Here is a 15498-nt window from a genome sequence, read left to right on the forward strand (position 1 = left end):
CCTAAACCAAAAGCCAAAATATAACTTATTTAAAATATTGTTAAGACGTTTTTGTGTTTGCTGGGAAGTTGCAGGAACTGGGGATGGAACCCAGGAGTTCATACAACAGAATGCAGTACCCTAACCACTATGTCACACATATCCTAAACATAAAGCTAGGCTATTCCAGTTGAAGTCCATACACCCCTATGGAAGACATGACCTTAATCTTCCATACAGGGAGTGTAGATTACAAATGGAGTCACCCATACCATTCAGGTAATGCCATTTGAAATCTACACCCCCTGTGTGCAAGATTAAGGTTGTGTCTTCCATAGGGGGTGTATGGATTTCAACTGGAATACCTAATGTATTCATATTTAGTCTAGTGCCCACCCTGAAAACCCAAAACTATCATCAGCACATTTGTAAAGTTCTATCTTTTGTTACTCAAATGGCTGCCGGCATTAAACTCCATTGATTCTTTGCCTCCTCATCTCAAGTTCTACCTCCAAAGTGTGTGTGTGCATACATGTACGCCTTTCAAACACATGCTTTAATTATCGTATACGCTTTGCATAAGGCTTCTGGTAACCCTGCGCCGAGTTACAAACAAAAACAACAACAAGTCACATGTACTCTAAAACAGAGTAATTTGTAAAGACTTTCCTATACATATATTTGCCATGCAATAAATAAAATAATATGGCATACATCTTGAATAAAATAATTGGTTATAAACTAATAAAATATGTCTACATGTCATATTTTACAATACAATACAAACTGGCGACTTACTAAGAACAATTAAGAAACATTGTTCTACAGGTTCAATCGACCCCCAGTTTTGAAAATTACCGATCCCAACTTTTGGACATTTCAGAAAACTTTTGTTCACAACTTCCTTATTGATTCCATTATTTGTTTCCAACGTTTTCAAATAAATGACACTTTTAGGGATTCAATGATGTTTCACCGTTGTTCATCACCGATTAACAACGATAAATCGCTGTCGTCTGCCTGGTAAACCACGCAGACGCGCCGGACGCGAGTTGTTAATCGGTGATGAACAACGGTGAAACATGATTGAATACCTTTCAACAACAAAAAGAAGCTAAAGATCGTAATGCACAATTATTTGATGAGGAATGTCAATCATTGCCACTCAGCCTTACAAAAACTTCGATGACTTTTCTGTTGATATCAGCAATAAAACTACAGAATAAAACGGTAATGTTTAGCCGCTACCTGAAAAATACTGAATTCAAATTGTAAGCTTGCATACGCACAAAGGTTCCAGGCATGACGAATTTTACGCGCTCTCGCCTAACGCGTAGTCTCGCTCGCGTTCGCGTATACGCTACAGTAAAAGTGTGGATTCATCATGGATTAACAATGGTTGGCTCCTGTACAAAGGTATAGGAAGAGTTGTTGAATATGTGGTCACATATACCTCATAAATCCAATTATTTACCTCCTGATTGTTCATGAAATATGTGACCCATCACATCAAAACAGACCACCTTGCGGCAGAAATGAAAATGGAGATTTAAACACTGGGTTAAACTGCTGGTTTTTAGCTTTAAAATGACACCTTACTTGTTAAAATCAGATACAGTAAAAATGTTTTATGAGGCAAAACAAGCTCAAATTTCTTTTCATTTTCTTTATATTTTCTCATCTTCTTTCATTGTTATCTACTAATGAAGCCAACCGTGAAGTGCTTGGTTTTGATGTGATGGGTCACATTTGGTAAATATCTATGGTCTAGTGCCGTATGCAATGAGGACGAAGGCTGAAGGAAAATGGCAACAGACGGTACACATTTTACCATATTTTGTGAGAAAAAGCAGGGGGTATTGTGCTGATCCAAATAGTGAACATAAAGTTGGTATCTTCAGACTTGTTGGAAATTACAAGGTGATTGATTTTGGTTTGGGAATCTTTCTACACGAGTGAAAGCTATACTATTTTTCACCGAGGTGATTCAATGACATCAGTATGCATTTCATTGGGCATAGCTCAACATTCGTGAGCATTGGCTTTTCCAGTAATCCACATGATAATTGGGCTGTTCCATTTAAAATCCACACTACCCCTGTGGAAGATTTTGGAAACATGTTCCACAGAGGGAGTATGAATTTAAAATGGAATTAGCACATTCCAGCTCCATTTGAATTTCATACACCCTCTGAGAAAGCTTCAATCTGAATCTTTCACAGAGGGAGAGTGAGTTTCAAATGGAGCTGCCTAATGTGCTAATTCTATTTGAAATTTGTACTCCCTCTGTGGAACATATTTCCAAAATCTTCCACAGGGGTAGTGTGAATTTTAAATGGAACAGCCCATTATTCTTACTATTATGTGGGCCTATAATTCTCCAATACAGCTTGAGAGCTCAAACAGCATGGTCATCTTCTGCAATTAATTCCGCATGTAAGCTTACTCTGAGTTAGCCTAGTATCTGTCTTGATACTAGGCTAGCTCAGAGTAAGCTTATATGTGATGCGATCAAGCAAAATCAGTCGAAACTCGGCCATAATAAATTTTCAGTTTCCTATAGGATAGTAAAAACCATTTACAAGGCTGGATTTTGCAGAAAACCCCATTGAAATTGAACAACCAGTTCCAAAGATCTGAGCAATTTAAGAGTTTCCAAAACAAGAGGAAACAAAAGGAAAAACTTTCTTTGTTTGGCTATATCTCAAAATCAATATTTCCGAGTTCCGACTGATTTGGCTTGATCGCATCACATATGAAGGTACTGTAAAAGCACAATCATTTTTGCAGCATTAAAATTGTACGTTTGCACATTTCTATCTCTCCTTGATATCCGGGGATCTCAACTTTTGTTTTGGGTTGGGATGTGCGGCTGTTTTAGATTAAATGCTGAGATGCTATGCTGCAGGAGTAAGGCGGCATCACAGTATTATCGATTCAAACGGCTTCCGACATGATTTCCTCAAGTTTCTCGAGTTGGTGTTGTTTCTGTTTTTAATTGAATGCTAAGCTCCTTCACTGCAGGAGTATGACAGCATTACTGTATTCTCAATTAAATTGCTTTTCCATCATGATATCCTCAAGTTTCTAGAGTTAGCGTTGTTTTTGTTTTTGATCAAATGCTTAGTTTTTGATTAAATGCTTCACTGCAAGACTATGACGGCATCACGGTATTCTCAATTAAACTGCTTTTCCATCATGATAGCTTCAAGCTTCTGGAGTTGGTGCTGTTTCTGCTTTTGATCGTGTTCTAAATCATATAAACCCCTTCCATCATGATATCCTCAATTTTCTTGAGTTGACGCTGTTTTTGTTTTTGATCGTATTCTAATCAATTAAACTGCTTCCATCATGATTTCCTCAAGTTTCTTGAGTTGGCGTTGTTTCTGTTTTTGATCGAACCCTGTGCTGCTTCGCTGCAGGAGTATGACGGCATTGCGGTATTCTAGCTCCTTGAATGAAGCACCTTGCTCTACTATGCTATTAAGAATTTCCTGTGATTAGAAAAAAAATAAAATAATGATAATTACGTATTGGTCCGAGTATAGTTCCACCCGCTTTTTTAGGTGAAATTTTTTTTTAGGTTTGGAGTGTCCCTGGACCTAGATCTAGATGCTAGGATCATTCATGGTTGACCTAAAAAAAAAAAAAAAAAAAAAAAAAAAAAAAAAAATTTCAAGATGTTTTGTATTTTTAATATGAAAATTGATAGTATGTATTCATGTCATACTCTGTTAATGATTTCAAAATGTATTTAATTTGAATGCATTTTGAAATCATTAATAGAGTATGACATGAATACAAATGATCAATTTTCATATTAAAAATACAAAACATCTTGAAATTTTTTTTATTTTTAGGTCAACCATGAATGATCCTAGCATTTAGGTCTAGGTCCAGGGACACTCCAAAAAAAAAAAGAAACTTAAAAAAAAAAAATTTGGGACTATACTCGGACTAATCACTATATTGAATAGGTAATGGTGAATCAAACAGGACACAAAAACCTCAAGGAAGACACTAACATTCTGCATTGAGGATAATTTTCAACATTTACATTCTGCAAACAGCGAGATTTTATAAATAGGCCTACTGATAAAACCAAATTATTGGTCTGAATCAGGGTGATTTTCAGCAGGGGTAGCGTTAACCCCCGATTGGGGGTGAATGACCCCCTAAATTTATATTAATATATAAATATTAATTTTTCACCCTCCATATATTGGGAATGTGCAAGCTCGGAGGTGAACTCTGACCCTCTACTTTTGTACCTTACTCCTACCCCAGACTACACTGCAAAATATTTTTCACCCCCGAGATTTAATTTTCACCCCATGTATTTGGATTTTCTACAAGCTCAGGAGTGAAAAACACAGGAAAACAACCCCCAAATTTTGGCCCTTAATTTTCAGGGTTGTCAGGAGGTAGGGTGATTTGTGTATAGAGGCCTTGCATGTGACGTTTCATCCCGTAAATATGGCGGACTACTCAAATGCATTCAACAAAAGCATGATTGCAATCTACCGTGACAGTTCGTCTCACACACATAACCCTGCACTACGATCAAATAGGTTGATGACAACATTTGATTGAATGGACTGCACTCAGCCATAACTACGGTGAAGGACACCGCTTCAAATCCTTTGTTTGGAGCCAATCGATAAAAGAATGCAGGGCCTCTATTTTCAAGGAACCTGCAGCCAAATCAGGGTGACCTTGCATCTCTGTGACATATGTGATGCGATCAAGCAAAATCAGTCGGAACTCGGCAATAATAAATTTTTAGTTTCCTATAGAATTGTAAAAGTATTTATAAAGCTGGATTTTGCAGAAAATCCCATTGAAATTGAACAACCAGTTCCAAAGATATGAGCAATTAAAGAGTTTCCAAAACAATAGGAAACAAAAGGAAAAATTTTCTTTGTTTGGCTATATCTCAAAATCAATATTTCCGAGTTCCGACTGATTTGGCTTGATCGCATCACATATGCGTCCAGTTACATCAAAAGGGTAAAATATTTTCAAAAGAAATCATTATTTTCACTTATAATATATCTGAATGCCTTGATCAATTTTGATCAGTAATGAATCTGATAAAGTTCAGTTTGTAAAAACAACTTAATCAAAATATCAAGACTATTGATCTGGAGTTGAGGTGTTTCCGTAAGATCCGTAACATCTCATATAAAGACCATGTGACCAACGAGGAGGCGCAGACCAGGGTAATGCCCTACAATGACCTACTAACAACAGTCAGGCAACGTAAACTACGTTGGTACGGCCACATCTCTCGCTCCTCTGGGTTAGCAAAGACAATCCTACAGGGTACAGTGAATGGTTCAAGAAGAAGAGGAAGACAGACAAAGAGATGGGAAGACAACATATAAGAGAATGGACTGGCCCTCACAGATGGCAGTTGAAGACAGGAACAGATGGAGAGAGATTGTCAAGATGTCATCAGTTGTGCCCCGACGACCAAGGTGGTTAAGGGAGCAGTAAGTAGTAAGTAAGTATCAAGACTATTATTAAGAGGCAGTCTCCCTTATTATGTACGGATTTGCGATACAAAAAAAAAATGGAATTGTCTCTAAAAAATAATTTTGGTACATATTAGCATCAACAACTCACATGTAAAATATGAGCGTGCACAGCGCCCTCGTTCAGCTTAAAAAAATTATAGCGCTTTTCATCAAATCATTGGATTTGCTGATTTTGTCGCCATCAAGATCCCAATTTTTTTCTTGGTTTTTGTAATGTAACCATTTGGTACTTCAAAAAAATGCAAAATGCAGGTTGGGATGATGATGGCGCACAATGTTATGCACCTCCAAAGTTTACCATTTGCAAGTAAGGCTCAGAGAGGCTGAAATTTCAAGAATTTTTTTAAAGCTGAACGAGGGCGCTGTGCACGCTCATATTTTACAGGTGAGTTGTTGATGCTAATATGTACTAAAATTATTTTTTAGAGACAATTCTATTTTTTTTGTATCTCAACCCCCCTATTCATGTACATAATAAGGGAGACTGGCTCTTAAATGTGAAAATTTTTGCATGGAATGCATTGATCAATCAATTGTTACCAATAATTTGAATTAGTTGATAATTCATTGATTGAAGTATTGATGAGGCATCGACTGTTGACCCCCATGAACAAACAAATGTGGCTGCACAAATTTACCAACGGACTATTATTCCACTTGAAATCCATACCTCTACATTAGACATAACCATAACCTTCAACACAGTTAACTGATGAACGGGCGACTCCATTTGAAACATACACTCCCTGTGTAGAAGATAAAGGTCATGTTTTCCATAGGGGGTGTATGAATTTCAACTGGAAAGACATCTGGACAAATAACAGCTGCATTACAACTGGCCCGCTGCATTTAACCACCTGAGCACTACCTGCCGATCTAACATTGCCTCTGATTGGTCAATTACATGATATCTTCACTTAAATCACCAATCAGAATGGAGCTTTGCAACTAATTTACACCATTTTTTGCATGGTGAAAATAAAAACATGTGGGTCTGTTCAAGTTGTTTTCAATAAAATAAATGTGCACAAAGTGCGTATATTTCATAATATATTTTTATTAAACTTCTTGTAAAACAGACTAAACATGGTAAAACGAACAAAACACGGAATGCCACAAGAAAATGGAAAACACAGAAGTGACATATTGACAAAACCGAATTTTAAAAGTAGAACACAGAAAATTTCTACTTACATCGGCTGTTTTATACAGTAGTTCATAGTAGCCGAGGCGTGGTCTAGGTCGGTTTCTCTCGACATTGTGATATTTGTCAGGTTTTGCTGAAGCATGAATATATTACGGCACCTGTAAAAGAAATAACAGAAAATATGGAAAGTTCTTATCCAAATAAAGTTATAGGCGGGACTCATAACATTGTGGATTGATACAGAATGGCGTACACACAGCTGGGCGCAGCACCTACGCGAACTGTGCTTTGCATATTGTATGATTAGTGCATGCTTAAAATTGAATACATGAATACAACACCCACCCAAGTCCATGGGAACTGATTTTCCAAAAAAAACCGGTGTATCATTTTAATTCCTTCAGTTAGTTTTACCTGGTCAATATGGTAAGTTTTACGTGCAAATGAGTGGATTAACCTGTATTAGGTATGACGATTAGCATTTCAGGGACTTTGTGGGGTTCATTTTAAACTTTGGACTTGGGTGGTTTTTTGAATCATATACAAAGACAACAATGTTAGAATGAGATTACCACTAGTAAGATAATACAAAATAAAGCACACAGGTATGTATAATGTTGATAAGCATTCTGGCATATAATATAAACCACACACTTTCCTTTATTAAACCCATTTTTTTTTCAAAAGTCACTCTCTAGCAATGAATGTGTTACAAGTGGATTTTTATACATACTGGATTTCAATCAATGTGTTACAAGACTCAAATCATGGAATTGGGTGGTTCTTTCATACATGCTATTTTTCACATGCTCAATAGACGCAGAGGATGAATTTGAGTTGTTCTTTCATACATATGACAGGCCTATGTATAGCAACAATTTCGCATGCTTAACTCAATTTAGCCAACGTATGGACTTGGGTGGGTTTTGTATTCATATATTCAATTATAATCAAACTTAATGTCTATACTCAAATTCTGAACGCTTAGACTTGAGCCAATTCTTTGAAAATTGTGACTGCAGTTGTATGAAAACATGCAAAAATAAAAAATTTCAAAAATATTAAAATTGGACTTGTATTGCCAGTTACATATAGTTACTAGTATATTTCCAGATTTGTTATACATTGTACTTACATCTTCTTGATTCCATTGTCATTCATACGCTTGATATATTGAGCACTATTGATGAGTATAAATGATATCAGATGACCGAGTCCTTCAAACACATACCTGAGAAAATGTTAAGAAAATATTGAGGCCATAAGTCTACAATAGCTGCCATATGTGACACTTTCTGCATTCTATTAAATTTGACACCATTCAATAGCTGCCATATGTGACACTTTCTGCATTCTATTAAATTTGACACCATTCAATAGCTGCCATCTGTGACACTTTCTGCATTCTATATTGTACAAATTTGACACCATGCAGATGGCGCCATACACAAACTCCTCGTAATATCATTTAGACAAAGTGCTGCTCTCTCGTACCATTCATTCTCACAGAGATACTCTTATAAACTGATTTGAATAAATTTAAAGATATTCTCATCAGGGTTGTCACCAGGACCAATAAAGTACTACAGTCCAACCTCTCTTATCCGGCTATGATGGGATAAGTGAAAAATCCGGATAAGTGATTTATATGTAATTCTGCATTGAATGTCTAAAGTGCAAACATTGAGATAGCAAAAGGTTACTCAAAATGGGGTAATAACACTGAAATATGGTATTTGAGTTATGTATGCCACAGAGTTATGTCCTTCTGAATGCTTCTGTGCATGAAATCAAGTTCTCAGAACATTCAAAACGTGTTTTTCTATGAAGATCACATATCCGGATAACAGAGAGATCCATATAAAAGAGGTCCGGATAAGAGAGGTTGGACTGTAGTTAAAATATTGAAGGCGAAGCGTAGCGAGCGAAGCTCTCGCGCCTCGCACTATCGTTTTAGTGAACGCTAGGGATCGGGGAATAGTCTTTGAGGGTACCACCCCCTTTTTTTTGCTCTTTTTATGATGAAATATCATCATCCACTTCCAGAAATGTAAAAAAAAAAAAAAAAATAAAAAATAAAAATAATTTTTGTGAATGCCGGACGGCCCCGTCCAGCGTAGTGACAACCCGGATTCTCATACTTTTGTGCCTAAAGGCATTTGATCCACAGAGATATTTCTACCACTCGCTGCTAGACAAGTATAACAGAGATGCCAATATTAACATCTAGAAAATAGGGAGGATTCAAACAAAAAATAGGGAGGTTTTCAAACTTACATGCAACTTCAATATAACTTGTCAAAAATAGGGAGGTTGCCAAATTTGGGTGTCAAAATGGACAAAAATGTTTCCAAAAATAGGGAGGGTTGGCATCTCTGGTATAATACCGGCATTACTGATTGACCTTACCTGGCTGATGATACAAAAGACAGACAATATCTTACTTGAATTTATGAGGTTGCAGACTGACTGTAAGTGCTTCCTCTAATGTTGTCATGTCTTTGTTGAGTTTCACTACATTTGGGTCGGGGTCCACGCTATCGACACTGGTATGAAAACTTGACTGAAATGAACAAATATCATAACAATAAATGATTAGTAGTGGCGTGCGCAGCACATTGAAAGTGGGGGGGGGGCAGGTTGTTCAGTTTCCCCGAATGGAGTCTGATTAGGAGCGTAAGGTGCGGGCGAAATCAGTCATTTCGGGAGAAATGACTGATTTCCCCCGAATGACCAATAAAAGTGGGGGCTGTGACCCCCCTGCCCCCCCTTTGCGCACGGTACTGATGATTAGTAAATGAGTTGAGGTGATTAATTCTGAAATTGATTGGAAAGCTTCAACATCTATATTATCAAAATTGTACACCTAATAATGAAAATAGTTTTGCTGCAATATAGCATTCATACCCACATTGGAGTGGGTAAGCTTAAATTTGTTCAGAATTATCAGCCTTAATTGGATTAGTACAGTCATTTATGGACAGAAAGTCTAGTTTTCTGGACTTCTTCCTTGTACTTTTCTAACCGCTTTTCTGATTGGCTGCTTTGATATGGGAGTGTATGAAAGCATGATAATTGTCCGTTTCACATAACAACATAATCACAGACGATACGTCCCTATGTGAAAAGAATGAATATGTGACGCGATCAAGGGGAATGAGTCACATGTCGACCCTGGTCGAAAATGAGTTTTACATTTGTTTTTAAAGAGGACATTTAGAGCTTTCAAAAACTGAAAACCCCATGTTGATACGACTTTTCTTTGCGAAGTTACGTAACTTGATCAATCGCTGAAAACAATATAAAACAAAATAATTTTAACACTTTCTTTGCCAAAATCTCAAAATCAATATTAGCGACATCCGACTCATTTCCCTTGATCATGTCACATATTGTAATGGGCTATTCCAGTTAAAATCCACACCTGTGTAAGATTTTGGAAATATCTAACACAGGGGGAGTATGAATTTCAAATGTAATTAGTCGGGGTTAATCATTTTGAAACCCATACACCCCCTGTATTATGGCTTTACCTATATCTTCCACAACTGGAGTGAGTATTTCAAATGGAACTTACACAACTGTCTATTCTATTTGAAACTCATACTCCCTATAAGCTGTTGAAGATATTTCCAAAATCTTCCACAGGGGTAGTGTGGATTTTAAATGGAATAGCCTACTTACATGCTTAGCAACTGGAAGTAGAAAGTAGAAGCAATGAAGTCTCAATTCAAGATGGAGGACCAGTAGACATGTGTCAGCTAAATCTTTGATGTCCCTGGCTTGTGAGATGAGTGAATGCAGTAAACTATCCTCTACTGCTGGGATTTCCTGTGTACAAAATGTAAAGTTGGCAAATTGTATTCCGAGTTACAGTGTATTAAGTGGTCGTATTCATGCATACCTCAAGTTGGTGCTACATGTATCTCATTTTGATAGCGCCAGTCAAACACCTTTTAAACCAATCAATAATCCTATTGTTGAAGAGGATAATAAGCTTCTACCTATGTCTATAGAATTCTTAAATAGCTCTAGTTTGTGTCTGCTTTGGCTAAATCCTGTTCAAGTGGTGGGTTACAAAAAGCATTGTATGTTGACTAGGTATGTAATACCAACAATTAACAATGAGAGGAAATTCCTGAAACTTGTTGACTTGGGGATGATTTGAAATGACCACCAATTATGACTGTTTGATATTTATTACCAGCAATGTGGAAAAAGAGACACATGTAGAACCAAAAAGGTACCATTTTGTTGAAGGAGCAAAGTTCAACAAACCATAACCCCGCTTCTGGATACTGTTTGAAGTCAAATGATATACCATTTTAAAGCTTATGATACATGTATATATTTTCTAAACACGAAATAAAACAAAATTGAACGAGGGAGGAATTTACGGCTCATTCATGGTGTACGGTCACAAACAAAGATTTTGAAAATGTAACTTACTTTGTTTTTATTTTTTGTTTCATACCTCCCTGTTATGCGTTCAATGAAGTTAGACACTCCATTTTAAAAAGTTGGTGTATATGAAAACCTAAATATTACAGAAATTGTGTACTTTGTGTGTTAAAAGCAGGAATTTTAGTACAAAGATAATATTGAGCAAAGTTAAATTGTTCTAACTCCGAGTTTCCCATTGCCCATCCACATTTGAAATTCATGCCTGTGTTTGAATTCATTATTAAAAAAAAAATTACAATTAAAAGTCACCACCGAAAACATTGAATATATCAAAAAAAGATATCATTTTAGTTCCTGCTGTATAAAATAATAATTTTATTAGCGGTAATGCAATATTTTGCAGTGTTCACAACACCACATTTGGTTCCAAATTCAGCACCATAAATTGAATATTGAGTGCCCTTTCTCCCGCAAATCTTCATCAAGTAATCAAGTTCCTTTATATATTTTTAGTAGAGTAGCGGTGGGGGGTGAAACACCACACCTGCTGGAGTGTACCTCCTTTCTTTATTGAGTAAAGTGGTGTATAGAAGGCTGTATTTTGACTGATACTGAACTTGAGAAAATAATGAATAATGAAAAATTTACTGCGTTTCATTACAGAAAATATGTGACAGGAAAGTCGGAATCAGGAGCAAAGGGACTAATGGAGGTGGTGCGAGGTGGTGCAGTGTGGTACAGAAATGCATTGCTTGAGTCTATACTGAAGCTATGTGTGATTTGGGAAAACTAACATTTTGTGGAAAACAAACAAGACTCTATTCTTTATGGAAATCGCACATTATTGCTTTAACCTACATACGATGAACACAAAGGGCACTATATTAATGCTTTTTTGTCTTTAGGTGCACATATTTTCTTATGTTGTAGTAGAGCTGTTAAAACAGCTCTACTACAAAGACCAATAAGAAACCTAAAGACCATTTTTATTCATTTTTCTCCCTATTCTTAGCTTACCATTGTTTGAGTTGATGATGATGTGAGTGTGTTGAAACCATGGCTTGGTAGCTGAGCCGCAAATGCTTTGATTCGACTTGCAAACCATTCCTGATATACAAAACAAGATAACGACTTACAGTAAATCAACTAGTTGAAGGAATTTCAAAATATATATTCCAATATTTAGATGAACAGACCATGCAAAAATAAGAAGATGAACTGCCAGCACATCTTTGAGGACCTCGGTGTAATTTCTATGGTCGGGAGTAGAATGAAGAGTGCTGATGCAAATATATTCATTTATGGTATGAACGTTTGGACAGTATGTTTTGTGGGATATGAAAGCACATCAGACATATCAAATTGCATTCTAAATACGAAGAATGTCCTTCTGATATCAAATAATTTTGATTTTTTGAAATTAGAGATATAATACAAATACAGTCCTTGAAGTAAACTTTATAAATCTAATGATATGTACTTAAAGTGTATGTAGCTGGGATGAAAAGTCGACGATCAATTGAAAGTTTTGACCTTTCATATTGAAGATATACATTATTTAATTTTGTTTTTGGTGTTTTGGGAAAAAATCCATATCAATTGATCATCTGCTTTTCATCCCAGCTACATACACTTTAAGTTCACATCATTAGATTTAAAAAAGTTTACTTTGAGGGGTGTTAAATATCAAAAATATCAATTTTTAATCATTTGCCATAAAATGTGTATCATATTTGAAATTTAAAAAAAAATCAAAATTATTTGATATCAGAAGGACATTCTTCGTATTCAGAATGCAATTTGATATGTCTGATATACTCTCATGTCCTACAAAAAATACTGTCCAAACATTCATATACTACAGCAGGGTCAGAAATTCAGCAAGAATCCATTCTCGTAAAGATTCTCATCAACAAAATTGCAAGAATCTAAATGGATTCTCGTGCATATTTCAGTTTATCATACAAAGTTATATGACAAGAATCCATGGATTCTTGCAAAATTCCACTGGGAGAATCCAAACAGACCCGCAATTTAGGGTTGTGGGTTCGAACCCTGGCGGTGCCTAGTACGATCTCGTGGAAAAATTGAGTAAGCTTGAAATTCCCTGGACAAGGAACTTACTGCTAATTGTCTCGTTGTAACCCGTCACGAAACTCGGGAGCTGATCCTGGTTGCGATGGTTATTTGTGGAATGTCTAGGGTGTGCACTCTTGTAGCAGCAAAGTCCCTGATTTGTTGTTTAATGGTTTATGGAATGATGTGGGGCCGTAATGGTCAGCAACAACCTGTAAAGTGTGCTGAGGCTTGTGGATTAACTGTATTTATTTTTATATATTTTATTCACATCCCTTAACAGTGCTTCAAATTTTAAATGACAAAAGGCAGCTATTGCACCATGCAGAAAGCCGAATCTCAGACAACTATCCAATTACTACAAAGTTACCATGACAGAATTGCTTTATTCCGTGTGGTAGTAACTGAATTGTTGTCTAAGATTCTGCTCCCTGCATTGCACACCCGACTTTCTTGCATTCACACAATGAAATGATATCTTACCAGGCTTTCATGGAGATTGGCCAAGAGTTTTAGGGATGATACATCACACAGCACCTCATGATCCTGCAGTATTTTATCTCCTAGATTGGTAACCAATAACTCAGACTCCTGAAAATGAATTGGTAAAACAATTTGAATGTATTTAGTCAAGTAATTATAGCTTGTATTGATAAGACAACTTGCAACATGGGAGTCAATTTGTGGGAGTTAACTTGTGGTCCAGTTTGTAGTGACTCCTTTGCGTAAGCAGCTTATCTATGACCCCGTACACACTCACGGTTGTTTGATGTGATCATTTATTAATGTCTCAAAACATAACATTACCTTATTTTAAATTTTCGACCTTTACAATACTGACATCTATCACACTAATATACACATATCATTTTAGCTATTTCTAACTCATATTTTCTTTACTTGATCAAATTTCTTATCTTTTCCTGCCTTTTTGTGTAATTTTTATTCTATTAACTGTATATTTGGGTGCAAATTGAGGGTGCTATTTAAATATATTAAGGTGGCACACAGGATCACTCGAAGTCGGAAATTTTAAACATTATTTTGTACTGTATCTTTAAAAGTAATGAGGATAAGTACATAAAAGTAAAAGTATACATAAAAGTATACATTTTCAGAAAGGAAATGATGCAAGGAATCTAACTAGCATGGCAGATTTCTGCAAAAATTAGCACTTTTTGAGAAAAGCGCCAAAATTAATTTTCCATGCCGATTTTTTTTGGTCCGCCATAACAACTTACCCTAAATATCAAAATTGACAAAAGTGGCACATCTGTGTTCTAAAGACACAAATCTAGAAAGGGTTTTCTCACATTTTTGAATTTTTTCTTCGTTTTGAAAATATACCTTAAATTTTGGTCAAAATTGAAAAAAGTCCAATTTTGATCTTTTTTGACCCATATTTTTAAAACGAAGAAAAAATTCAAAAATTTAAGAAAACACTTTCTAGATGCGTGTCTTTAGAACACAAATATGCAATTTTCATCCATTTTGATATTTTGGGTAAATTGTTATGGCGGACCGAAAAAAATTGGCATGGAAAATCATTTTTGGCGCTTTTTTCAAAAACTGCTAATTTTTGCAGAAATCTGCTGTGCTAATTGGATTCCTTGTGTCATTTCCTTTCTGAAAATGTATACTTTTATGAACTTATCATCATTACTTTTAAAGATACAGTACAAAATAATCTTTAAAATTTCCAACTTTGAGTGATCCTGTGTGCCCCCTTAAATTTAATCTAATAATATGAGATATTTCTTTCATTTGATCATAAAAAGTAGTTCATCAGTGTTCAACTTTGCTTAAAAATGAATAGTTCTCAATCAAACAACCGTACTAAGAAACTGCATCACATTTAAGAAAGTTTATAAATCAGATTTTCCTAATCTGAACGCACATTTCTTTGTTTGATAAAGATTCCAATCGCTTTCTACAAAGCTATAAACAGCTTCATTCAATTAAGTGATCCCTTCATCTGATTAGCTTAATTTGAAAACATCATTGCAAATGGTTTATCACATTTGTGTTTCAAAGGAGTACTCTCAGCCATTTTCCCCATGGGGCTTGTTGCCTATACTTATGGCAGATCATTGCAAGCAGGCAATCACATGTGTAATTATTCACTGCATGCCTCCAGTGCACGCATCTGGAAGGGCTATAAACCAATGTACTGTGATTAAAAATTCAGGCATGATAATGGCTTTTTTGAAAACTGCCTGAAAAAGTACGTATTTGGCCTAAAAAGCCCCCAAACAGGCTGAAAAAAAAATTAAAATGCATAAATTTGGACAACAAAACTGCCTGAATTCAGGCAAAAGCCTGAAAATTCACATGACTGAAAATTTAACAAAA

At 35.8% G+C, this 15498-nt stretch overlaps 1 protein-coding gene across 1 annotated transcript in view; it reads right to left on the reverse strand.

Moving 5' to 3' along the window:
- Window positions 1-1659: 1659 nt before the first annotated feature.
- The window catches only part of LOC140163041 (exocyst complex component 4-like), a 97446-nt gene continuing 83607 nt past the window's right edge, over window positions 1660-15498 (reverse strand). Inside the window, 8 exon segments of the mRNA XM_072186385.1 lie at window positions 1660-3473; window positions 6714-6748; window positions 6751-6824; window positions 7802-7897; window positions 9111-9229; window positions 10351-10497; window positions 12088-12177; window positions 13630-13737. Of these exon segments, the coding sequence (XP_072042486.1) occupies window positions 3315-3473; window positions 6714-6748; window positions 6751-6824; window positions 7802-7897; window positions 9111-9229; window positions 10351-10497; window positions 12088-12177; window positions 13630-13737 (828 nt within the window). The 3' untranslated portion in view covers window positions 1660-3314.

The sequence above is a fragment of the Amphiura filiformis genome, chromosome 10 (genome assembly GCF_039555335.1).
Source record: "Amphiura filiformis chromosome 10, Afil_fr2py, whole genome shotgun sequence".
NCBI lineage: Eukaryota > Metazoa > Echinodermata > Ophiuroidea > Amphilepidida > Amphiuridae > Amphiura > Amphiura filiformis.